This window comes from Penicillium psychrosexuale (genome assembly GCF_028828465.1).
Source record: "Penicillium psychrosexuale strain IBT 29551 chromosome Unknown utg000002l, whole genome shotgun sequence".
NCBI classification, from domain to species: Eukaryota; Fungi; Ascomycota; class Eurotiomycetes; order Eurotiales; family Aspergillaceae; genus Penicillium; species Penicillium psychrosexuale.
Genome location: NW_026643187.1, coordinates 1,873,196 through 1,899,114, shown reverse-complemented (window position 1 = coordinate 1,899,114; position 25,919 = coordinate 1,873,196). Strand labels below are relative to the sequence as shown.

The following is a 25,919-nucleotide window of genomic DNA, read 5'->3' as shown; positions in this document are numbered from 1 at the left end:
CCATAAGTCAAAAATCACCAAGTCCATGCATTATTCCCACCTACTCCCATACCCAGTCGTGTCATCGGGCGACCCAACTGTCGACATTCCCACCGGGGCTTGAGAATGCTCGTCGCCAGAACTAGAAGGCCGAGCAACAGACATGAGATTCCCGTCCTGGTATTGAATGACAGAAGGCTGGTTTTGAGAAGCAGTATTCCAAGTACTACTCCAACCATCCATGCCGATGTTATACGCGTTAGCATTTCTCGACCACCAGTCATGGCTCTCTTCGACCAGGTTTTCCGTGCCGTCATACCCAGACACGGGCGATGCAACCGATGTCGGCGTTGCGTTTTGGGGTGACATATGAGCCCCAGAGCCATCGTACCAGTTGTCCGGATGAGGAGAAGAGGGAGGAACGGATCCTGGGAGGGGGTTGAATTGGTAGGCTACTTGGGGCCGGAGATATGTTGGTTCGGGAGGGGCAAACTCGGGTCGTTGGGCTTGAGGTGGATTCATCCCTTGCATGGAGGGGAACGATATCGGAACGGTGGCGAGGGGTCCGTATTGAGGGCCCATTGGTGTCTCACCCATGCCGATGGGTTCGGTGTGGGAATGTGGGAATGGAAGCCCAGATGGTGAGAATCGACTCGGGCTTGTAGGGGGGTGTGGCATGGTTGGGATGGGATAGTCGTCGGATGTTGAGGGGGAAGTAGCCTGGTCCCAGGAGCCCCAGGAGCCCCATTTGTGATGTGTTCGTTCGAAGATGGAGATTGCTTCGGGTGGTAGCTCTACTTGCCATTTATTTGCGGATATGTCGAGGATGCGGAGGGTACGTCGAGCGCAGAGCCAACCCACTGCCATTTCTTCGAGGTTCTTGAGGCCGTGTATCACGTCTCTCTGGGCATTTTTGTCTGGGAGATTGAGAAGATGGACGGTGCATGCAGTGTGGGCAATATAGACGGCGATGTTGCAGATCTGTTTCAGTCCATATCCTCGTTTGTACATACGCAGCAGCTTAGAAACAGTCGCGGCGGCCTGGGTGCATATCTTGCGAGGTGAGACATGGGAAGGAAGTGGAGTATTAGCCTTGGTATACTTTAGGAATGGCCGATATAAATGGATTATCTGAAGCTGATACAGCATACTGAGCCAAGAGTTAGCTGAGGCAACGCCTTGTGCGTAGGTGTCAACTTACTGCATGACGAGCACTTGTGGTAGCTGTCCGTCTTTTGCCACCAGTTCCCTGGGCAGGTTATTTTTCCACGCCTCAAGCCGGGTGTGAACACCGCTCAGTTTCTTCAGTTCCGACTGTTTGGACTGAGGATTTTCGAGTTCGGTTGGATGGTAGAAGAGCACAAGTACATCGCTGCTGATCTCACATAGTTTGGATATCTGCAGCGCGACAGCCCTGGTTCGTGACGGTTGCGTGTGCTCGTGACCAACTCCAGCATCAGTGTATGGCGACCATAACTCTATTTCCTCTTGTGGCAACACATCAGCCTTGGGTACATTAGAGTTAGTCGAGGTCAACTGGGGTTGACGACCGAGGTAATTTGACCAGCATCTGTAGAGTGTTAGAGATGCATACAACCAAGGGAATGGAGACTGACTTGTCAATGAGATAGCAACCCCAAAAGGTGATCCGCCGAGCATCAATCTCTTCGTCGGTGAGACTGTGCGCCCCAAGATTTGCGGAATCGAGATTTAACCCTAGGTCAAAAGCCATGCGGAAACTGAGACCACTATAGACCCAGCCTTTTCCTTCACGGCCACATCCTGCCTCTCGGACAGACAGAAGTGCGAATGCCTGGACCGTGCAAAGCTTCGCATTCTCATGTTCGTCATTTTCCAATACGAGTCGCTTGGCCTCCTTGAAGAAATGATTTCCCGCCGTTGCAAGATTCTGAGGATCATCAAAAGCACCTTGCCATGAGCTGAAATGGCAGCCCAGAGCTAGCATAGCGTTGACGAGTAATGCAGAGCAATATGAACTGGAAACACCGCGAATGTAATCCCGATAGAACATATTCTTAGCTAGGATGGTGAAAAACGGATAGTGCCATGTAAAGTACATGGTCATTAGATGACTGATTAGGGAGGAGTCGTCTGTGACTTCTGTCCAGCGACTCACGGCGTGTGTTTGATTATTGCCATCGAGGGCAAAATTGTTCTGGATCGAAGCAGACTCGTGCAGCTCGGAGCCTGGCGGCAAGAAGATGAGGTTCGAGGTACCTCCAATAAATTTGCGAGAACCGTCGAGCATGAGCTCACTCATCTTACCAGCGAGCTCGGACTCGAATTGATCTATCTCGGCCGCATTCTCATTGCTGGCTGACTCCTTTGCTGCTTGGTCCGCAGACATAAGCCCTTTCTCCTGGGCGATCACCGAAGCCGCTACATCTTCGAGATCATCGCAAGAGCGAATCTGACGTACTAATTCGAAAGCATCCGCTTCGTCGTAGTTTAATATTGCCTGTATCAATGTCTGTAAGGTGGTGTTTCGGGTGCGCAATGTATCGGTGTCTTTCTTGTAGACACCTTTGCGGCGGTGATCCGAGTTGGGATCATATACACCTATGAATACATAGTCAGCAATGCCCGTATTGCTCTCGGTAAACGAGATACATACACGGTGTATGATATACCGAGGAGCAAGCTGCACAGCTGGGCAGGTTTCCATCACACTACGTGCAGATATTAGTAATGTGACACCTCGATATCAGAATTCGAAAGCCCAACCTTTGACTTCCTTTTGCGGCACGCGACACAGGCTGTGCTGACGCATCGTCTTTTAGACGGTTGGGCACGTTCGGCACTCATGATTTCAGATAGTTTGATGGGTGCGGTTCAAGAAATGAGTATGGTGGTTTCTCCGCGGGGCCTGTTCGCATGCCTAGTGTCGTGTTTGCCGGTGACTGGTCCAAACCTCGACATGGGATGTCCATGTTTTAGAGGACAAAGCTCATTAGTAGAACATCGAGGGTGCACACGGTGGCTATGCCGACATGTTAGTCTATCGGACATCCATGGCGATGAAGTCCGTTTAGCCAGGCGCTCAGTTCGGACATTGCGCCTTACAACAAGAAAATATAGACGCACCAGCTACGCTTGAAGATTTACACAGGCCTGGCACTTGTAGAATGAATCATGTACCCCACGATTGCAATGACCCGCAGTGGAGACGGGGACAAGCTCAGTGCAGAATTTTGGTGAGATTAGAAATTGACGATGCTCTTGAAATGATTGGATGCAAGCACCTTGGGAGCGACGACGCAGGGTGTGGTTATCGCCGGCCTCTGGATGGCTGTGCAGTGTGGGATGTCCATTTCGATAAGTGGCTGACTAATGTATTCACGTGGCGGCTCTATTTACAACACGTACATATGATTGTAGGTAGTTTTGTCTATTATAGGCTCATTCTATATGATTATATCGATATAATTGTTAAGAAAAGGGAAAATTGCTTCACTTGCCAGGTGAGTCTTATGATATTATCCCCGATACATGTTCCGGATACCTGTTCCGGGTTTTCCCTGAAGGATTCAACCCTTGGTGGGTTGGTTACATACAAAAACGGAGTAGACGAGGTTACATACAATTGCCAGCAAAACAGACTGAATAATAGATAAAGCCAACCATGTTATAATACTATGCATGACTGCCTAATCTCACCAAAAGACGGGAAAAACCACTCTATATATTGTAGTTACATCGTATGTTATATAAGGGTTCACCGCAATTACCCTAACCGCGCTCCACTAGTTAGCCACGTCTCGAATTTTCCGTTTTTGGGCATTGTGCGCATTATCGACATTTTTGATGTGTGTGTATTTCCCATCTATAAGAATCCTTCGAACAGGTCAAATACGAATGTAGGTAACAGTGTACCTAGGTAGTCCCCTTTTCTTTTGCTTTTCAAGGCTTATTTGCATATGTCCGTACGGATTGCTCCGGAAGCAATGATACACAATTAAAAGTGCGGTAAATCAAATTACAATAACAGCCACATTTATAAGCCACCAATATAGGAAGAAAAAAGGGGGTTCACCGCAATTGTTTTCGCTTATGGCGCTCCACTAGCCACGTCGGGATCTCTTCGAGTTTACGTTTTCGGACTGCAGCCACCCGCTCCATTTTAGTGTTTTTCCCCTTAAATATGGGAGACACGGAGTGAGTCTCGGAGCTCCTGCCGATCTATCCAAGTGACCCCAATTACATATGTGTATTTATCATTCCCAAGTTGCTTTCCTAATTAACTAGTTATCGAATGTTAGAAGCAAACATTACATAGTCAATATACCTAGGTAGAATAAATCTTCTCTTTTAGTCCTTGAACCTGGAGAGAACCGTGTGCATCTGCCCGCATCGCACTAAAAGCAACCTTAAAGGGCCCACATCTCTATTCAACGATCTGAAAGGTTGATGGATGTGATTCGTTTTCATACATCTATATACATCTTATATGCTATATATGCATGTCTGACTCCATTGGGCTAATCATGCGTTGTAGAGTCCATATTTAGGCAGATACTATGTTGTACATGTCATAATATCGAATATAAAGGCATAAAATGAAAATATCGAGATGACTAACTATAAAAAGTCATTTCCTTCCGGACTCCACCGGCGGAATGTTCCATGAGTAATAAGAATTGTATTGAAAATCGAGTGAAATACCGTTACAATCGGACGCAAGCCGGCTGCCGGCATTGTTCCCCGCACAAACCAATCAATCACACGGTAAAATAAATTACGTCCTGCACCTCCCGTGATCTTTACATGCGGTTACCTGCCCAATACGGCTTATCTATCTGAGATCACTCGTGGACAGCCCACACTTTCTCCCATTATCTCTCTCTCTCTATCTTAAACCTCATCTCTTCTCTACTTCTTTCCATTCTCCTCCTTCTGCTCATTTCATACCCTCCTGTCTCATATTCATCCTCCCGACTCTCCCATCTCGATCGCTAGTCTCTATTACCTTATCGGCTCGCGTGTGTGTGCCTGCATACCCTTGTCTCACGGCCCTATCCACTTCCCTTGCATGTCTTTGGGCCAACACATACACCTTCGGATTGGCTGCTGGTCCTCTCTTGTCTGACTCCCTGGGGGCTTCTCACTTCCTGCGCTTTTCCCCTTCATCCATGTATCTCGCGCAGAAACTCGACCAGAGCGCTTCATCTGGTTAAGGCCGAGGCTCTATAGCAACCGTGGTCGTGTGATGAACAACAGTCAATATGATGGTCCCGAGAGCATTCCTATTCAGCTCGGCGCCGCCGCAGAAACCCTTTCAGTCTCACGGAATGAACCCATCAACGCCGCCGGATTGTTCTAGCCTTCTCTCTACCCCGAACACCGAATCCCGCAGATCGATCAACACCATCCCAGTGGTAATTCCTCCAAAGCGTGGCTCGCGGACTCTGCCTCCACGTCGAGAGATTCGTTCCCGAGCCTTATCGAAAACATCGGAATCCTCTCATCGGTCCTCTTCCAGCTCGTCCAATGATCGCCCCATCCCTACGTCATTTACTTTAATGTTAGATGCAACGGCTATCCCTGTTCCGCGACGAAACTGGATTGCCCGCAGACCTCGGAAACTCCCTCGTGGAAATCATGTAGAAGACTTCAGTCGCATGCTGCAGGAAGATATTGAGTCGAAAGAAGAGAGTTTCCTGGATGGGGCCGCCTACTCCCCTCTTGACATCCTGCTCAGCCCACCGGATAAACTCCTGCCTTGCCACGATTCGGAACATGAATCACCACCGTCAGTGAGATCAACCTCAAGCGATTCGATACCCTCATTAGACCATGGCCTAGCATCGCCATCCAGTCTTCTCTCGCCGCCCACCCCTTCCAACCATAGAAGTCCACCTGAGAGACGACAGCCTCGGTATTCGAATTGCGAGGAGTGTGACTTAGACCATCCTCTCCTTATAAACGAAATTGATATCGATGAACTTGAATACATCGAAATCAAAAACGACAATGGGCCTGCCACACCCGACGCTGTACCCGCAAGGCGATCTGCGTCATTTGGGCGCCTCGGATCTAGTTTCAAGTCAAACCTCACAGCATCTCTACGGGCCATCAAATCCGCTGCGCAGTCGGTCTCGACATTTGCCACCCCTTCCGTCCAAACAGAGGATTTCCTTACCCGGTCTCTTTTTACCATCACCCCAGAGATGACCGATGATCGCCGCCCTTTGCCGATGCAAGAAACCCCTTCTCCAGCACTACGCCGCTACCTGAATCCATCTCCGATGAATCCGACTCCGATGTCACCGGCCGAGATGTATGTCTATCATGATCATCCCCTCGACAAGCTACAGACCTCCAAAACGTGCCCCGTCTCGATCCAAATGCAGACATATCGCCGAGCCGGCGGCCGCGGGAACCGGCGGAGCCATTTCCACATCGCGAGCAAGGATCAGAAATTTGTCGCTTTCGACCCAGAAAATCCACCCATGTCGCGTCAGCGCGAAATTCGTGAGAACAGCGATTTCTTGCGCGTGGTGGTTCTCGAAATGAACATGCGCCGCAGCGGAAAACTCCGCGACGATATCCCTGCCCGTGCTCGCATCTGGCTGCCAGCGCGCAAGACAAATTCCCACTTGTCGGGACAATATGAAGACGGAGATGACAACAACGCCGTTCCGACCCGATGGGTGGGCGTCTCAGCCCATTGAAATCAAGGGTTGGGTAGACTGTCTTAGCGCGGAGCGCAAGATATGGCACGACACTTCTCCCTTTTTGGTCACACTTCACTTCAGTACATAAATCTCTTGTTTTCTTTTCCTCTTATTTTCGGTTATCCTCAAGCGCGGCGTTGGACTAGGACGGTATCCTGCTCGGCGCAGATATTTTCTCTCTTTTGTTACATACCCCCATTTCTACCTTGACAGCGCTATGCGTTTTCTATGGCTGCTTTTTCTTACTTTTTTTCGGATCGATATTTCGATCACTACCTAAGATATCTATTCAACTCAAATCAAATCTTGAAACAAATTGAGCTTCTTGCCTGGTAATTGTAAAGCACACAACATACTATGGGAAAGTCTCCGTCGATGCTTGTGTTGGTTCTTGTTCGTCCTTTACATCAAAATGCTGCTCCTAAGAATAATTCTAGAATACTGGAGAGGGGATTTGAGTGGCTATACTTACGTAGACTCTTGTGTACCTAATAGATGTCTTAGATCCACTTGTAACACACTGTGTGATCTCATCTTGCATTCGACATGAGATCATCCACGTAGCCTGATAACAATCATTGGTTCTAAAAAACCTATGATCTCCTCTTATAAGTGGGAACAGGGTCATTGTCTTCTATTTCCAAGCTAGCATCAGAATTAGAGCATTGAGATCACGTTCGCCTCCAACCTTTCCTTGTTTACCTTAGTCGTGGCTCACGTGTTGAATCATGTGAGCTTACTGACTGGCTTTCCTCTAACTACACATATTTGTCTCACTTCAATGTTTACAGATCATTCAAGTGGAAATATATGACTCAACCCCAGAAAGACTTCAACTCAGTTTTGTCTTGAGAAGTTTGGGGGCTCATCTTCCCCATGGATAACAAGGATATTTCCTTCGTAAGCTTTGGCTTGGTGGTGCTTGACGAAATTCGCTTCGCCAACCGGAAACCTTTAATCAATGTACTGGGTGGGTCCGGAGCTTACGGTTGGTTTTGCCTGTAATGTCTCGATTTAAACAACCGGATTTCTGATCGGCGTATCTTTTTTCTAGCGACTCTAGGTGCTCGGTTGTTCCTGCCTTCTCCATTGAGCCGCTCCTTGGCTTGGCCGATCCATATTGGAAATGACTTTCCGGACCCTATTGCAGAACTCTTGCATAGCTGGGATACAAATTTGGTGATAACAAAAGAATCAGACCAGCCCTCGACTCGAGGCTTACTGGAGTATCAAGATACCACATTCGGACGTGCGAAAAGCCTTTCCATTTACCCTTCTTCCGTCGCCCTTGCTATTCCCGTTTATATTCACTTGCCGATGATTCTAAATTCTATATTCATGCGTACTAAATCAGCAAACATAACATATAAACATGAGCTAACTTCGAGTCATCTTCTAGCGAAGAATTTCAAGTACACCACCCCGACTCTTACAATTCAAGAAAGCAAGTTGCCGGGCACAGCCTTGCTAACTTCGAAAATCTATCACTATCTTGCTACTCCCCAAGATATGAGAACGCGCGTTCTAAACCTACTCGCTCTTCGAAAGCAGGCGGGTATACAACATCGTCCTCTGATTATCTGGGAACCGGCTCCCCTTTCATGCAAGCCGGAGAACCTCCAAGACTGTCTAGCGGTTGTAGCCCTAGTCGACGTGTTTAGTCCAAACCACTTAGAGCTAGCTGCATTGTTTAAGGATACCCCGGCTACACCTGATAGCACTGCGATTGAAAGGCTGGCTTTCAAAGTCGTAGCCAGCGGTGTGGGCCCGGAAGGAAAGGGTGCGGTGATTATCCGAGCTGGTGAAAATGGCTGCTTTATTCGATCGGCCAACCTCTCCAAATGGCTACCTCCGTTTCACATAGCGGGGACTAGAGAAGAGCAGCCTGCTAAAGTGGTTGATCCGACTGGAGCCGGAAACGCATTTCTAGGAGGCTACTCTATTGGGTACCTCCAAACGGGAGGTGATATAATACAGGCGGCTTGTTATGGGTCTGTTGCAGCATCATTTGCATTAGAGCAAGTAGGAATGCCGAAGAGGAATGACGGAGATGATGAATTATGGAATGGGGCCAGTGTTCTTGGGAGATTGAATGAATACAGGGCTAGGCAAGAATCCGCCGGCACTCAAGGAAGCAGCTCAAGATAAATCGATAGCACCGTTACTTATATTGAACTAGTGTGATACGGAGCATGGTTTCTATTAGGTTGGGTGAGCCAACGACAAGTACGATCTAGTACAGGAGTTGGGAGTACCCAAGTGTGCAGAATGGTCCGTACGGGACCGCACGGGCACGTAATTGTCATATGACGAGGCACATGCTCGCACATGATCACATGACAGGCCCACCAAGGTGGAAACTGCACACAAATGGAAGAAACCAAAAAGGAAAAAGGTGTCAAGTTCCCACAAACGGGTCTGAAAGGGAACGACAAGGTACATCAAAGGGACGGAATGGTCAATGCGGACCAGACCGGGACTGGTCGGTGTCGTACGTGACAACAAAGAAGGAAAAGGGAAATAAAATGTTGTGTTCGACAACGACAAAAAGGGAAGAAAACTTCAACATGCTACCAATACGAACGAGTTCACACACTGGCCGGAACTACCTGTTTCGAATCATGGCAGGCGTTCAAAGACTGGGTAGAACAGGAATTCACCGAATACCTAGGGTCAGCGAACGTCTACCAACTGGAAGGAACTCACCCAAGGCAAAACGTCGATCCAAGAGTACGCAGCGACTCTGCAGCAGACGGTCGGCGCCAGTTGGTATATTGTAGACGTTCGCTGACCCTAGGTATTCGGTGAATTCCTGTTCTACCCAGTCTTTGAACGCCTGCCATGATTCGAAACAGGTAGTTCCGGCCAGTGTGTGAACTCGTTCGTATTGCTCCAGACGTTTTTGTGTATTTGCTGTGAGCCGCCTGGACGTATGGAGAATCTTCGCTTCATCTAGAGCTATACGGCCTATAAGCTAAGCTAGCTCTGTGAAGTAGCGGTCGCAGTTGTGTATCTATTATTAGGCGCTATCCTCAGTAATTTCGCCCTTACAGTTAGCAATACTATATATATCGTTAATGAAACGCTTAATTAGGTTAGAGTGAAACGGTAAACTGCTCGCCACCTGGCTACAAAGGAACAGGAAGGAGTTTATCAAGATATGGAGGCGTTGAAGCTAGCAGATCTTATTGTAGATAATTCTATTGAGAAGTAGATCTTTGGACTGGTCTTTTTCCTCCAGACTCAGCTGCTGTCCAAATTTTTACGCTGAACATAAACCAGGTGCACTTAAGGTTCTCCAGGACTACTTGGATACGACCACTGTCCCCCAAAAGAGCAAATCAGAAAATGTAAGAAGTACATATTCATCACGCGATTCGAACTCAGCTCTCACAATTCATCGCGGAACCGGGAATCCTGCCAGAAATTATTAGAACGCCCCAAAAGCCATAAACATGAAGAGGGTTACAACTTACTCTCCTCATCCAACAAGGTGCCATTTTTCCAGCATTCTTCCACCCAGTCCACACGAACAAGATGCGGCATTTTCGCGCCCGGCTTTTCGGCCAGAGACTTCCGGAGAGAGGATATGTCCGCCGAAGACAAAGTCCCCGGGTCGACTATCACGTGTGTGGTACCTGAGCTCTTTAACGAGCTGGCATTCTCAGCACCTGCGAACCGGGCTGTGTTGTGAGCGAAGTGGAGGCGCTGTTGCTCCTTTCTCAGTTCTCCGGGGGCTGATTCGTCCTGCTCATCCCCGTTCGAGTAGAAGTGAAACTTTAAGCCTCGGAAGAGCCATCCACAGGGAACCGTGTAGCCGGCGTTTACTTTTTCCTGGATGCGAGCCTCGATTCTCTGAACGGTTGCTGGGTCTGGGGCATGATCGGGCTGCTCTTGGTTTTGTTCCATTTGCTTGAAGACCTGCAAGATTGAACACTAGTCAGCTAAAGTCATGGTTGCTCACTATTTTTTCTGAGGGTGTCATACATCCTTGAGCTCGTCGACAGTTGTATCGCGGGCATAGCTGTCCATGAATTTGTCGACATTCGCTGTGACTTCTTCCTCTTTATCCTCCGTCATGAAAAACATGTGTCTATAAAAATCGATAATTATCAGCCCCGTGTATGTGTACCTCCTTTGGCTCAAAACGTACCTTGGCTCGAATGGGAGAAGAAGATCCGGCAGGCCTGCATCTATTTCATTTTGCTTGACGCAGTCGATAAGCCAAGATGGTCGAATGATATCCTGCTCTCCACTCTTTTGTAATGAAGCTACTTTGACCGTTCCTGCCGAGACATTAGCTTAGACCTGTTTTATATGTACAATGAAGCTCACTCCGCTCGGCAACACAGAGCGTGTCTACCGCAGCCGTCTTGGTTTGATAGATCTTGCCACCATTGGCCTTCACGAGTTGTTCCAGTTGAAGTTTTGTTTTCTTTTCTGGGACGCTCGACTCGGTCATTATGACTAGAAGGCCATTATATTAGTATAATGTACGATAGGAAGGGAGCACACATACAGAAGTTAAGCTCATCGAAGATATTTCCAGAAGGCCCAAGATACTGGACATCGTCATTATCATCGTTCCCAGCAACCGTGAGTGGTTTTTTAGTGGCCCTCTTCACTCGTTTCTTTCGAGAGTTATCAACAGAGAACTCTTTCTCCCGGTGTTCCTGCTCCGCATTCGACTTCAGGTCAAGGAACTCTTGAACCGAGAGCGAGGTTTTCCAGTCCTTGTCCTTGCGCAATTTCTTGAAGCGAGGAAAGCGCAATGTCAATCCCATGCGGAATTGGTCACTAATTGCGACAGATGCAGCTTTCACACACAAAACAATTGAGTCGGATGGTTTGATCCACATATCTGGACGCTCATGCTGGGCATCTCCACCCGCCAGTTCGATAAAGGTGGTCGGTGGCTTTTTCGCATCCCACGCCTTCCACTTGCCATCCGTATGATGACGCACCTCCTGGTAGTCGGCTGCAGTAAACCCGCCACCCACCTTACAAAAGGACCAGAATTTCTCTGCTGCTTGTGTGCTGTCGTCGACTCGTAGTCCACAGAGAAAACTAGACAGCGCACCTCCTCGACGACCCGAGCCATAGTATCCGCCAATCACAACAACGTCTAGGGACTCTCCAAATTCTGTCATATAGTCTGGTTTGACTTTCATCCAGTCATCGTGGCGTTCGTTCAGTCGATATGGAGAGCGCGGGTTCTTCAACACAAGACCTTCTGATGCCTCAGCGACGACCTTCCGCAGAGCCGCTTCAACCTCTGCAGTGCTAGTAGCTTCCTCGTAAGGGTGAATTTCAAATCGGCGATGGACAGGTCGGATAACTTTCTCCAGGGCATTGCGACGATCACGAAGAGTATACTTTGTTAGATCGCGTCCGTTGAGATATAAGATATCGAAAATGCGGAACAAGGGCCGCGGACCATTTGAGAAAGGATTGCGTTGTTCCGCCAGCGCCGCGGTTTTGAGCGTGCCAAATGGAACTATGGCGTCCTGTTCAGGGTCCCAGGTGATCATTTCGCCATCGAGAATAATGCTCTGTACTCCATCCACAAAAGCATCTTTTAGATGCCTTGTGAGAGCACCGTTATCGTCATAAATGCCATTTCCATATAGGTAGGTATATTCTTTCGCCTTGCGTGACCAGAAGCCAAATCTCCGACCGCCTTTGATTGAATCGTCAGGCGCCATATGGAGTTGTATACGCTCACCATCCATTTTCTCCTCAATCCAAAACACCTTGTCATCTTCGGTTGGTTTCATACGAGCAATAATCTTCTCAAATGAATGCATCTGGAATTGGGCCAGTTGCGGCTGGAAGCATTGCATCAACGCGACACCGCGCTCCTCTCCCTCAAGCCGGATATTGGGATCATGCAGCTCCCAGCACACACGTCGTAGGCTGCTAGAGATGCTGTACAGACTCTCGGCATCGGGATGCCAAACATCAAAGAGTGTTCGCTCGGTGGCACCGACCTTCATCTGCCGAAGTATAATGCGGATGAGCCACAGAAGCTCTTCTGGGTTCATCCGCCGGTAGAATTCGGCCAATATGGGCAGTTGTTCATCCTCCTTTGAGGCAGCAGATAGCTTATCTAGCTTCTCATTGACCTCGTCGATCGTCATGTCGCCCGGCTCGGTCCGCATAGGCCGCTTCGAGAGAACGTCAAAGCATCTTCCAGCAAAGTCACCCGCCATACGTGTTGTAGCACCCTGACCGGGAAGCTTCCAATTCATAAGATTGTATCCATCTTCTGATTCTTTGTTGATCTTCATGATCTTGACGAGCATCTTCCCGATAGCCTTCTCCTTGATCCCGTACATAGGTCGATCGCGGTCTTTGTCGGGAAGAATCAGTCGAAATGCGGGGTAAATATCGTCGCCAACCTCTTTGCGCCACCGCGAAATGAAGCGCTCAATCACATCGCGCCGGCGCTCGAACGGGTTGAGACTCGTAGCACCTTTACCATGGGGACCAACTTTCCGGCGAGCTTGAGGAGGCCCCGAAGGCTTCTTTTTGAGTTCACTCAGTGGATTGAATAGGCTGAGGTACAGATCGTGGAACGGCAATGTCGGGGCCCGGTTGTGAGGTCTGTTGGGGTATCTGCCAACAGCTATCAGTGATCTACCCAGAACCGTGAGTTAGTTATGGGCTCACTTTTCGTCCAAATCTTCTTCTTTCTCTGGCTTGTGGAGATCCTGCTCTAAGATCTCGTCGGAATCCATATTTAGGCAAATTAAGAGACGGAGGTTGGAAGTTGAAAGTCGGAAGGTTGCGCTACCCCAGATGTTTTTAGGCTGCACTGCCGATAAGATAAAAATGGCCCCACTCGAACTATACGGAAAAAGAAGTTATCACTCTGATGATCACAGCCCATTCTCAATTGCCTTCGCCAAATTTATACCCACATTTATCCTACCATTCAAGATTCGTTCAACTTCATGATGCCCATTACGAATCGCGTAACTGATTGGTGTCTGGCGGTAACGTCACTATTTTTGCTGAACCATCATCGGAATATATAAGTAGCTCATGGCACCCCGATCTCCAATTTATATATAAAACATACGAAGAGACCAATACAAAAACTAGTGTATTTGAAGGTGTTTATGTATTTGGTAAATTCATCGTTCATCCCGCTCTAAATCAGATATGCTCAGCATCATGCTGGCGATGTTATTCCCAAGAAGAATGATAAGAGCTCAAATCCGCAAGCCGTGTTAAGATAGCCATGAACTTCTTCGAAACACTCCACGCCGTTAAGCCCGAAAGAATCTCACACCCAACCCGTAGAACCTTTTCCGGACCCTCAGCCCCACATATATCACCAACACCAGTGACATTCACTGTCATATCATGACCCTCACGCACGAAAATCTGCACAAGCTCATCATCGCAAGGCCGGTCAAGCTGAATAAAGCCAGATTCGCGGAGCAGCTCTGCGCGTGGACTGGACTCATGGGATGTATGTGGGTGACAGGATCCGTATGCCCACAGCGTCAGCACGGCTATGAAAGCCACGACAGGCTCGTGGAAAGCGTTCGTCGAGTAGCGACAAATGTGCCAGAGCGTGAGGCCGGCGTGGATAATTGATAGCCGGGCTTTGTATTGGTCGTGTTTCATCCAGCGCCAGATGTATTGCCACTCGAGGGACTGGTGTCGTTTGCGCCAGTGCTGCTTTTCCGTTACCAGGGAGGTTGCGAGGGAGCGCATTTCGCGGAACGGAGAGAGTAGGAATAGCCGGGCGACGTGGAGGTGGAGGATGGTTGGGTGCTCGAGGCCTCCGGCTTTGGCTACGGTGCTGTTGGCGGTCCAATGAAGGATGTCGAGGCAGTCGCATGCGCTATTGCGCCATTTCGAGTATGAGGGGATTCCTGGGAGCCATACCGAACCGCTGGGAATGGCGGTCTCGCAAGATTGCTTCTTCGCTGTCGGGCTCCAGAAGGATAGTGGACGGCGGAAGTAGTCTCCCACTTCCCACATTCGCTGGTAGAGAGCGTGGATGAGTAGAATATGACTGAATTCTCCTATACCTGGCACTACTCTCTTCTCGATATAGAGGATATGGACTGCGTCGTATAAGGATTCATTGGCTATAGAAGTTAGCGATTGGTCGGTTTTGGGGTCTGAATAAGAGTTACCACATGACTGCGCCCACAGGGGTTTCCATGTCGCTGCGGAGGATGCTTGCCATAGCTTCTCATGTGCAGGCAATGCAGCTTGTCCGTCGTCTAGGGAGAGGAGAGGTCTATCATCAAAGTAATATGCAAGAGTACAATCCACAAGCTATCATCGTTAGTAAAAGTAAAGGCTCCATTCATCGACAAAGCTCACCCATATACAATAGCCGGTGCGTCTTCTGACTTCATCTTGAATCCAAGAAGCCCAAGCTGCATCCTGGGATGCCTCATTAAATTTAATCCGCATCGGTGTCAATAACCGGGAAGTTCTCATGAGTATCACCAAGTCACCAAAGGTGCTCAATGCCGAGGCCTTTTCTCTCTCGCTCTTACTATGAAGAAGTCCAATGCAATTGAACAACATAGCCTGTAATATCTCAAGAGAAGCCTGACCAGGGGGACTCTTTTCTTTCTGGTAGTGTAGAACAATTAGCTGGAAAGCAATGAATGGGGATAAGGGGACCTTTCTCACCTCAAGATATATACCCCGCCGAATCAGCTCGTGGAGAGCAGTTGTACACTGCTCCGTCTCGGAAATGTGGGACACATGGCAGCCGAGCGCTATTATTGACAAGGTCAAGAGCCAATGACTTGTATTAGGGTCAAATTTAGAAAGATGTAATATCGGATAAACAGCCTGAAATGTATCAAAGAAGAAGATGATGAACTGGTTGCATTCATCCGCGGTGGGAAACCTCTCCGATTCGAACACTTCAAAAAATGGAGTTTCGTTGCAACATAGTTGAACAAAGTACCGATAAATCTCATCGTAGGTGGAGATTTCAATCCGTCGTGTGCACCGGGTTATATCTTCCGATATTTGATCTGTTCGCAGTTCGGAAATTATAGGGAAGTTGAACCTGTGCTCGCCATCTTCGACCAACAACTGCCTGCCAATATCAACCGGCTCTACAAATTCGCTGGACCAAGGCGCGTACTTAGGGCGTCTCGATGGTGCACCATCAACATAGTAGTCTGCTGACCCCCTAGCAGAATTCACAGATTCTGTATGCGGAGAAGGCTCGCTAATACCGTGGGAATATTGATTCAAGGTTTCCATGTTGTTCCTTAGAGAAACATGGACAGAGGGTGTCTGAGAATCTCGCTCTGGTTGCAAAAGATTGAGCTGCTCAGCGCTGATAATTGGCGGTTGCCACTCTGTCCGAGATAAGTAGGCGCTTGGGCTGAGAGATTGGTTGTATCGCGAGGAAACACCGGTAGACTGTGCGTAGCCATTAGAATCACCAGGAAGCAACTCTCTAGGGAGCCAATTGATAGTGGAAAGCGTAGACTGGTCAAAGAACGTGGGATCAAACTCTAGCGGTACCTCGGAATTATTTGCGATTTCAATGTGACCTACTCGGTCCATACCCGGCTGGTTATCACTTATTTCAGAGCTTAGATTGTTGGATGAATCAACAGGGAATGCTTTGATAATATTGGAGTTCGAGTTGTCATATGTCTGGTAAGCTCCCAGTGGCAGTATTTCAGACGGCCGTCGTATCTCATTTGGGAGAAGGAAACGAGGATTCGGGGCATTCGCAATGGTGTGTGCATCTTGTGATATTTGCTTTTTGTGATCACTGCCGGGTGTAGATGTTACATTGAACGAAGTTTTGGATGATGCCAGCTCCTTTTGCCGGTGTGTAGAAAATTGGCTCTGACTAGAAGCTGAATTCAAGTCTTGGTGCATGGGTTTGAGGTTGTCATTTTGCGCATCGGCTCCTTGCCCTGAATCTCTCATGTCTTTGGCTTTGGATCGCCTTTGCGTGGGGTATTGACATCCGAGCGAGCGAGTGTCGCACCGTCCACATGGCGTCCCGCCGCTACATCTTACTCTGGCTGTTGCGCAACTAAAGCATGCTCGGAATGTTTTGACAGTAATCCGGTGGCTGCGGTCTTTCCCTCCCGTCCCTGGTGCATGGTGACTCAGTTCATGTCGATGGAGGGTGTCACTAGGGATTGATTAGTGTATGATTCGACATAAGGATAACTATAACCCAAGCGCATACGTCCTTGAAAAGTGCCGGCCGCACTGGACACACTCAAACGGTTTCTCCTTTGTATGACTCCGCAGATGTCGTTTCAGATGCTCCGGTCGTCGGAAGGTACTGCTACAAACTGAGCATCGGGTGTGGCCCGCGACCAATTCGTCTGCATTCTGATCTGTATCTTGGCGAACTTCGGACCTTCCATATGTCTCAACAGGGGGATCCTCGGGGTTGTCTTTACCCGACATGGCTCCGACTGGGCTTGAGAGAAGAAGATAACATTTCCCCAAGCCAGGCTGATATGTAAGTCACATTGCAGATGGAGGGGAAGGATGCAAAGCGGAGAACGGATGAATGAATTGCGGCTCGGCTAATTAGAATCTGGGGTTGACAGTGCGGAGTCACTAGAGTATACGGAGTAATAATAGTGATGTTAGGAATGTGATAAAATAGAGAAATCATCTAGATACAGTATCTGAAAAGGATTTAATCGTGATATGTGATTTTATACATGCAACATATATAGTCGCGTAGAAGAAACGTGTACGGTCGCGTGCACGTGCATTTCCCGTCAATATTTCCCCTTAAACGTCAGAAACAAATCGCAGGACCCTCCTGATCATTGATTATCTTGATCTTGATATAATTCCCTTTAACATAACTCGCTTACTTGCCGGATTCTGTGGGGAATCGATTCCATGGATGGCGAGGCCGCTTCCGCGAACCAGCGGTTGGGCGTGGCCCGGAATGACGCATTACAAGGCGCCATGCTTGCATTCCAACACTCTATGGATCACTCACCTAATGTGAACCCTAGATCCTCTGTTGCCACTGCCGCAATGGCAAGTGACCGTCATACTCTGGGTCGCCAGAGAGCTGGATCCGACGCCCCCGAAGTGGGCTCCGTAAAGGATAAAATCGGGAGATGGGCCAGGCCACCTTCGCCTCCAGTCAGTACATTGTCAAGTTTGAGGGGACGAGCTTCAGCAGCCTCTCTCTCCTCGACCTCGACCTCCCAAATTGCGGCACGACTCGCTGCGTCAAGGTCCCCTGGGCGAGACACCAGTGTTCCGTCGACAACCGCCAGACTTGGAGCTGGCGCAAGTGCAGCACGAAGTGCGAGCCGGGTGCCACCATTACCAGCCTCTCTTCGCTCGATACATGACAGAGATATCTACTTAGGTCGCATGCTGCACGAAAGTGGCTTAAAGTCCGACTCAGATCTGCCTATCTACAAGCGCTCTCCATCCCAACAATCCAGGTCAACTCTGGATAATCAGGATAGTCGAGGACCGAGTCCCCATCCTTCTCTAGAGTCTCTGAATTCTTCTATGCCGTCTGATGAGCTAAAACCGAGGCTTCCGCCCCGTGTGCCTCCACCACGAGGGTCTATCAGAAATCATGGATTCGTCACAACACCCCTGCGACCTTCGACACCGAGCGAGGCGTCTATGTCAAACCATTCACGTACGACGAGTAGCTCCAGCCTAATAGATGACTCTCTTGGAATGACTGAGGAATCCCTCTCCAATGCAATTATCGCCTCATCCCTGGCATCATCACGAGCATCCCCATCTCCCAATCCTCCCCCGCCGCTTCCTCCCCATCGACGAGGGGCACGAGCCATTCTACATTTGACACACCATCATCACAAGACTGATCTGTCCAGGACACCAAGTCCACCGAAGAGCATGCCGATGACACTCCGCGGCATGCCGAAACCCACTGATGCCGACCATCGCAAGCATAGAAACCCCCTACACAAACACCCTCACAAACACAGGGAGGGGGACCGTAAGCGCTGGCGAACCGAGGTCACCGAGAGGGAACGCAAGCGGTACGAAGGTGTTTGGGCGTCTAATAAAGGGCTTCTCATCCCTCCCGATTCCGATGGAAGCGAGTCATGGCCACCTCATGCCTCGGAGATGGTTCTCAATCTGGTCGTCCGGGAGATCTGGTCCCGCAGCCGCCTGTCAGAGGCAATCTTGGGGCAAGTATGGGATCTGGTCGATCACCAAAATAACGGACTCTTGCTGCGTGAAGAATTCGTGGTTGGAATGTGGTTGATCGACCAATTCTTAAAGGGACACAAGATCCCTGTGAAGGTCCAGGACAGTGTCTGGGATAGTGTGCGGCATGTTGTGGGCCTTAAGGTCCCCCTTGGAAAAGGCAAGGCCCATACTTAAGTCTAATTACGAATCGGATTATGCGCATCCCCGTGGATAGTCGATTAGCATCGATCGACGATGCCTCGCATGAAAAATATTCCAAATCATGTATGTAGTAGCGCGCATTGTGAGTGGCTTAGCGATACCTTCAGGATCCACCCCGTTGAAGAAGTATCTGATATCATAGTCCCCGACTTATCCGGACGTCCTGTTTGGAAGAAATCGACAGGAACTACTCCATAAATTTAATCTTGAAGTATTTGCAAGTGATCATTCTCAATAATACATAATCTTACCTAGTCGCTTACTCCCTACATCATCGGCGTGCCACTGTGGATCCACGTGATCGAATGTTTCCGGTAAAATTACAGTCACATGTTGCAGTTTGGTCAGTTAATGCTAGTAATTTTTGTATCGGTACGTTCAATCCGAAATACTTCGAATATCAAAATTGCCTTTCATTTTCGCTTTCTCTTTTGATCCCCTGAATTCGACCGAGAAAGAAAAGAAAAATGAATCTGAAATAAGAAACATATCCACATTCGATTACCCTACATATACACCGCATTCTGGCACCACCCTCCTATTTGGGGTTGGACTCGACCTCTCTGCTTAGTTACCAAAAAGCAAATCCCGAACCTCCCCACGGCTCGGGATTTGCCTAGATCAAGCAATCACACGGAAGTCTCTATATCAACGCCCTCTCGGACTTCCGATTTTATTAAGCTAAATGCCCCATTTCAACTAGTATTCGGTTGCCAAGATATCCGAGAGGTGCAGTTTCAAATGGTTCTGTAGATTGACGTACTTATGTTAAGTGTCGTCATGGCCGCTACTTTTCAGGATTATAACGGACTGGCCTCGACAGCACCTCGGTCAGTTCGCAAGAAGTTCGCCAAACCGCCAGTTAAGGTAGCATGCCTGCCCTGGTGAGCAAATCCCGTGAAGAAAAAAAGAGGAACATCTCCACTAATGTTATTTCAGCCGGGCTTCCAGGACACGATGTGGCGGCCAGATGCCATGCACGAACGTATGTATTCTTTGTGATTTGAATGCTTTGGGCGCTTTTATTTTTGTGGATCTGGGTTGATCAATGTTTATTTTCATTGCATGGACTGGACTGGACTGACATTCACTCTAGTGTGTTAGCAAAGATAGAGAATGCTCTTACTTGCCCAGCAAACGAGGCGGACCACGCAAAAAGAAGGAAAAGTCCTCTCTGTCGCCAGAACAAGAATCGAGGCAAGATGATGCTCTTTATAATTCTGTCCCCTCACCCCCGGAGTTTGAAGAAGGTATGACGTCGCCCTCATGTACGAAAAAGAAGCAATATACTCACTAAAGTTTAGCATCGGGGATGTTCAGCCAAATCGATGAACTCTCTCTGCCTGGCGCAGGTTTGAGGCATCTAGATTTTCAATCCGAAATTCCCTCCATGTTCCAGAGCTTCTTCACTGGCGATGGTAGTCAGTCGCACATGCAAGTGCCCCTGATATCATCACCCTCGAACAACGCTCAAACCTTTGTAAGGACCTATGGAAGTGAGCTCGAAATGTAAGTATCTCTCTGCAATAAGTTCCAGATATTGTCTAACCTCCCCAGATTGAATGCCTATTATGACTTCATTCATAATTATTTCCCCATTCTACCGCCACGGGCATCGCCACCGTGCCGAGATCGACCGTTGAACTGCTCTGTTCCGTGTTCGAATACATCTGAACCGATGATGATGTACCGGCCCCGTTCACCTCTAAGTCTTGCAATATCTGCAATCTTGGCTTTGATCCCGCACCCAAGTGATATTGAGCCGTCGTCCGCAGCATCTGTAATCCAGCGCAGAACATACGCGCATACTTTCGCCCAACTTGCCCATTCAACAATCGAAGCAGAGTGCGATCTTGATCTGTCCTCGACTGATCCCGGACAGGCATTGTCTGCCGCACGACCGTTTGTTGGGCGGGAAAGATTCCATTCGCAAACTCCGGTGGATTATGAAAGTCTCCTGGCTCTCTTGGTGCTTTCAGTTTATGAATACTCCCAGCGCGGTAACTTACTCAAGATGCGATATCGCGCTGGTCAGGCTCTTGCAATTGCCTTGGACAAGTCACTCCATGCTCAACTGGAGAACGATGAATCTTCGGAAGCTCGACGGAGAGCCTGGTGGATGACTGTTTGTATCCCTCCTCTTTCATTGGTTGGTTCCTGATCTAATTGTTGTTCAGTATTATTGTGTGGTTCAAGGATCTATTGTTAGCACAACGGTGAGTAACTTAGCTTTTCAAGCATGAACTGCAGCTAATAAAGAAACAGATGCCTGCTATTGTCATCAATGACCCGCAGTTCACGACTCCATACCCATCGTTTTCATCAGATACCGAGGTTTGCACTCGAAGATCTCTGCATTATCTTTCATCCGCTAACCGGTTTCAGGGTTGGGCTATCTTTATACAAGCTCAACAAGTGCTTGTATCGGCAACCCAGTTCATTGGTGATCTGAACAAGTGCATCGCGTCACAATCAGGGATGTATTATATGTTCGAAAGAATGCAGCAACTTGATGCCTGGACGCAGTCTGTGATTGCACAAGCGGAGCTACTCCCGCTTCTGCCCCAGACCTCAGATTTCGGCGATCACAACGAATCCATTACAGCCCAAAGCATACGCGCAATATCCCGAATCAAGCTATCCAGGTTCGAGCTATTCACCTTGTCATATCTAAACCCACCTAACAATGACTACAGTGCCCAAATCAAAACGCATCGCTTCCGAGCCTTCTCAGACATCCCCCTTTTCATAAAAAGACATTGCGACCTGACAGCAGCAAATCCAAACAGCGCCACCACAACTGTCAGCACCAAACCCGCCGGCATCAACAACATCACCTGCTCCTGTTCAAACCTAACCTCTCTCGAACGAGCAACCTCAACAGAATACATGACCCCATCCGATTCCTCCACCTCATCAGACATCAACCCCGAAATCAGCTCATACGCACCTCAGTACTCGCAATATCCATTCGCGGCCGGGTTCCCCTACAGCACGCAGCAATCCGCGAAGATTTGTCTACAGGCCGCACTCGTCATCTCCCGCATGTTCCACAACCTGCCCGTCCCGCAGCCTCTCTCGGACCCCCAGCAGCAGCAAGGTCGTTCGTTACCCCGGACCATGCCCTCCTTCGCATGCTGTCTGATGCAAAGTAGCTATGCTATGTTCATGATCTACTACAAGGCGCGCGTGGCGAAGCAGCTTGCGCCCGACACAGCCGAGAATGAGCAAGGCGGAGATTCGACTGGCCAGCTCATTGAGGAACTACGGCAGGGTTTAGAGCGGATCATCGGGGCGGTGTCGAATTATTCGCTTGCTTTCGAGGCATTGGATGGGATGAGAGGTTGGTGTTGTATCTTTTTCTGGTATGCGGTTCTCACGCTAACATTGTTCTAGATGAAATCGAAGGTGCATATAAAACGGCGTTCCCACTCGCATCTGTTTAACCAGGGCGGTTTTGTCTTCGGTCGTTCTGAGCTTCTTTTTTTTCCCTGGCATTTTCATGCCTGTATTTACATTTTTATAATGATTCCCTCCCCTTCTTCTTACGACTGGAGTCTCCACTATTCATTCTCGTTCTGTGCTCAACAAAATCGCGGCATTTTTTGACATCTCCGCTATAATACAAATATGAAAGACAACTTCCATTACAAATCGACCAATACCGAGAAAGGGATGTATATACTGTTGCTATACATGGAAGTCATTATTGTACTTACATACAGACCGTCAGCAAGTACTTAAGAAAAGCGAACGTGTATTTCCATATCTAATAAACCGCTAATATCAAATTTCCATCCAAGCAAGAAACTTCTAATTATCGACTAACAAGCTTAGCTAGAGCTTGGACCGGATACCTTCTAGTCTAAACTTTACATCCTTCAGAACCTTACTAGAAGGTTTCCAGTCGTCAAATTGCTTGAGCAATTCCATTGTCTCATTGTGCAGCTCTCGACGCACATACTCCTCTTCGAGCAGACCACGCATGGCGAAGGGGAGAATGTACGGGTTTGGCGTGACGGAGCTGCTGGCTCGCTTGACGCTGAGCGCGGAGTCTGAGACGGAAGAAGTCTCGAGTGCGAATTCTATGGCCATGCTGGAAGATAATGTCAGTTTTGTTTGTGGGTAGGGATTTATAACTGTTACATACGAGTAAACGGCTTCCTCGTCGTACAGCCGAGAATGTCCCTCTCCTGAGTATAGACTTCCTGCTAGTGGGGTGCTTAATTCTCGGATTAGACCGTGGTCAGAGATACCAAGGTTGCGAAGCTTGAGGACGAAGCCAACTAGATGAGAGAGGCTGTGTTTTGTTATTAGAATTGTCGATCGAGATTAGGTGGGTGAGGGAGTTAAGTTGCTCACAAGCTTGGGGTGTGGACTCGGCCATCAACGAAAACAGCGCGGTAGACGTAAGGGTGGGCTATAGGTGAGAAGAGGGAGGACTGGAGGCTAGTCAGCAATTTGATAGATGTTTGAATATCGAGTTATGTACTTACCTCCAGTGAAACAAGTTGGTCGTCGATACTTCCAATGTAAGAGATGCGAACACCAAAATTGAGGGCACATTTGAGAGCAGCTTCGTACTCCTTCGAGACCTTGCTATAAGGCAGTGCAAACTCAAACAGCTCTCCAGCAGATCCACTGATCCATCGAGAACGATAATCCGGGAAGGGGCCAAGGTTCACACCTGCCATAGCGCAGATGCCGACTCGTTTGGCGTCAAGACAGCCGAACTGTATCAACTTTGCAACTAGCATAATTGTTACTGGCACACCTTGACTGTGACATGCGAACATAACGAAATCAGCCTTTCGGATTTCCTCCATCCAATTCAGAAGGAGCTTCCATAGAAGATCCACTCGCTCCGTAATGCGGCCTTCTCCTTCCAATGCAATCTTTGCAATCTCGCAAGAGTAGCCATGGCTCTCGGTGTACTTCCGGATGGCATCTGCTGCCATATTGGAGAACCGGATGGATGTCCCTGTGGGCTGTCCGAGTACACTTCGAATGAAAGGGGCGGGGAAATATCCATGAACGCCAATAGCCAAGGCGTGTCTCACATGAGGCGGATCTTTGACCCTACTGACGTGCCGAACCTCTGTTCCTTTCCCATAATTCAGGAATCGCCCGAGGCTCTGCAAAATGGAGGGCGATTGCTCAAACGCATAGGTTTCTTCGAACTGCGGTAGTACTTGGTTGGTAAGAATTTGCTGTAATTGTTTTGAGGCGGTAACATCGGCTGGTCGAGGTTCAACAGGTGGCGTAGATGTAGGAGTGCTTTCAGTGGTGGGTCCAACTTTAAGACGTTTGTCTTTCGTGGGCTTGACTTTGATACTGCCTTTCTGGGTTATCTTGATATTTGAATCTGTATCTGGTTCAAGCGCTGTATGGTTTGATGGCGAGTTCGGTCCCATTGACACCTCGATAGCTTCGCCTTCCTGCGGTTTATTGGAAGACCCATCTTTGTTTGAATCTTTGGACCAGAATGACCAGCCAGATGATCTCGTGGTTCCGACCGGGGTCTGTGATCCGCCAGCTCGTTCTGCTGGCTCATCTGGGGGATCTTGCGGCGCCATGTTTGTGTCAGGGGTATCGGTGGAATCGGAATTCGCGGATGGGGTTATCGTGGATTCTGTAGATGGTGGGTTATTTTGCTGGCTCGGTGTATTTGTACCATACCACATCTGAAGCCACGATCGCTTCTGGGATGTGAGGGTAACTTCAACAGTATCTTTGGTCTGCTCTGGTTCCGGATCCAGTTGTTCCTCTTCCCGTGCTGTATAGTCTTTCACTATAGGTTGAGTACTCTGCTCTGCCATTTGATTCTCGGTCAACGGATTTTCCACGGCTGGCGTTGAATCCGGAACATTCGTAGGGCCTTTAGATGTAGTTAATGGTCCATATATCCATGAGAGCCAACGACTAGATTGTTCGGGGCCCTCTGCAGATCCCGCATGCAGTGTGCTGGGATCGGCGTTGGGAGTGGCCTTCTGCTCCTGGGCCGGTTCCTCTAACGGCTTGATATCACTCTCGTTGGGTGTTTCTTTATCGGATTTTGCCGGTTCTACAGCCCTGGAGCTTTCGGTATCGTCGACAGCCGTAGTGGAAGCCGAACCATCCGACGCAATGTTGACTCGGGTGGTGGTGGCGTCAGCGGGGAGAGACCTAGTCGAGGCGCCCGCTTTTCGCGTAAGTTGAATAGAAGAGTATCGATTCTTTGTTGATGTATCAAGGAGAGAAGCCGATGAGTTCGTGACGTTCGATGCTACAGATTTGGCTGCTGAGATGCTTTCACGGGCAACCTCGGTAACTGGCGCTGCTTTGGACACTTTCGCAATGGAAGACCAGGAGCCGGGATACCAGCTCTATATAAACGATAGATTATCAGTAAATATGACGGAAAGGACTGGCTATTCTAGTCACAAAGAGCTTACGGCATTGTACCCCCGTGACTGGGAGTCTGAGCGGTCTCGGCCATCACCGCTCAGTTCAGCCGGTGAGTCCACGCCGGAGGGGCTGGTCTTCACTCTCTTGCGAGATCCCTTGGGCGTCATGGAGATAGGGTAAAAACATCAGGTCTATAGTTAGACGATCAAACCCAAGTGACAAAGCTTCTACCAAGCGCCACAAGTGACCGGGGGGTGCCTGAGTGATATCATGTCACATGTTTGGCGCAACTTTGGCCTCAGGCAGCAATCTGGAGAGCCGGTTCACAGGCGGTGAGCGATAAGTAATGCAACTTTTTTTTTCTCGGATCCTCTGCCATAGAGAAAAAAAGTATACATTCGTTCTACTTCTCCGGTCATTTTTGAAAGGATTCTCTGGTCTATTGAGATCAGCTTTCCT

At 48.7% G+C, this 25,919-nt stretch overlaps 7 protein-coding genes across 7 annotated transcripts; 3 read left to right on the top strand and 4 right to left on the bottom strand.

Moving 5' to 3' along the window:
* Positions 1-30: 30 nt before the first annotated feature.
* N7518_001861 (putative C6 transcription factor (NirA)) lies at positions 31-2,805 on the bottom strand (the record flags this gene model as incomplete). The annotated part of the gene is made up of 5 exons (XM_057182789.1): positions 31-1,129; positions 1,181-1,549; positions 1,596-2,559; positions 2,615-2,669; positions 2,725-2,805. 5 exons carry the CDS (start codon positions 2,803-2,805, stop codon positions 31-33), a joined length of 2,568 nt encoding a protein of 855 aa, XP_057044239.1.
* A 2,417-nt stretch (positions 2,806-5,222) lies between these two features.
* On the top strand, positions 5,223-6,671 carry N7518_001860 (uncharacterized protein; the record flags this gene model as incomplete). Its single annotated transcript, XM_057182788.1, has 1 exon — positions 5,223-6,671. One exon carries the CDS (start codon positions 5,223-5,225, stop codon positions 6,669-6,671), a length of 1,449 nt encoding a protein of 482 aa, XP_057044238.1.
* A 3,400-nt stretch (positions 6,672-10,071) lies between these two features.
* On the bottom strand, positions 10,072-13,414 carry N7518_001859 (DNA ligase (ATP) DNL4; the record flags this gene model as incomplete). The annotated part of the gene is made up of 7 exons (XM_057182787.1): positions 10,072-10,091; positions 10,151-10,595; positions 10,662-10,767; positions 10,828-10,960; positions 11,010-11,141; positions 11,194-13,292; positions 13,347-13,414. The coding sequence occupies 7 exons, from the start codon at positions 13,412-13,414 to the stop codon at positions 10,072-10,074; spliced, it is 3,003 nt and encodes a 1,000-aa protein (XP_057044237.1).
* Positions 13,415-13,865: 451 nt separating this feature from the next.
* On the bottom strand, positions 13,866-17,108 carry N7518_001858 (uncharacterized protein; the record flags this gene model as incomplete). Its single annotated transcript, XM_057182786.1, has 5 exons — positions 13,866-14,782; positions 14,831-14,975; positions 15,024-15,281; positions 15,342-16,824; positions 16,882-17,108. 5 exons carry the CDS (start codon positions 17,106-17,108, stop codon positions 13,866-13,868), a joined length of 3,030 nt encoding a protein of 1,009 aa, XP_057044236.1.
* Positions 17,109-17,558: 450 nt separating this feature from the next.
* irs4 lies at positions 17,559-19,046 on the top strand (the record flags this gene model as incomplete). Its single annotated transcript, XM_057182785.1, has 1 exon — positions 17,559-19,046. The coding sequence occupies one exon, from the start codon at positions 17,559-17,561 to the stop codon at positions 19,044-19,046; it is 1,488 nt and encodes a 495-aa protein (XP_057044235.1).
* Positions 19,047-19,853: 807 nt separating this feature from the next.
* Positions 19,854-22,519, top strand: N7518_001856 (uncharacterized protein; the record flags this gene model as incomplete). The annotated part of the gene is made up of 9 exons (XM_057182784.1): positions 19,854-19,957; positions 20,013-20,058; positions 20,170-20,323; positions 20,378-20,582; positions 20,631-21,198; positions 21,251-21,289; positions 21,339-21,407; positions 21,459-22,416; positions 22,470-22,519. The coding sequence occupies 9 exons, from the start codon at positions 19,854-19,856 to the stop codon at positions 22,517-22,519; spliced, it is 2,193 nt and encodes a 730-aa protein (XP_057044234.1).
* Positions 22,520-22,910: 391 nt separating this feature from the next.
* Positions 22,911-25,627, bottom strand: N7518_001855 (uncharacterized protein; the record flags this gene model as incomplete). The annotated part of the gene is made up of 5 exons (XM_057182783.1): positions 22,911-23,169; positions 23,224-23,373; positions 23,436-23,515; positions 23,570-25,438; positions 25,508-25,627. 5 exons carry the CDS (start codon positions 25,625-25,627, stop codon positions 22,911-22,913), a joined length of 2,478 nt encoding a protein of 825 aa, XP_057044233.1.
* Between the last annotated feature and the right edge of the window lie 292 nt (positions 25,628-25,919).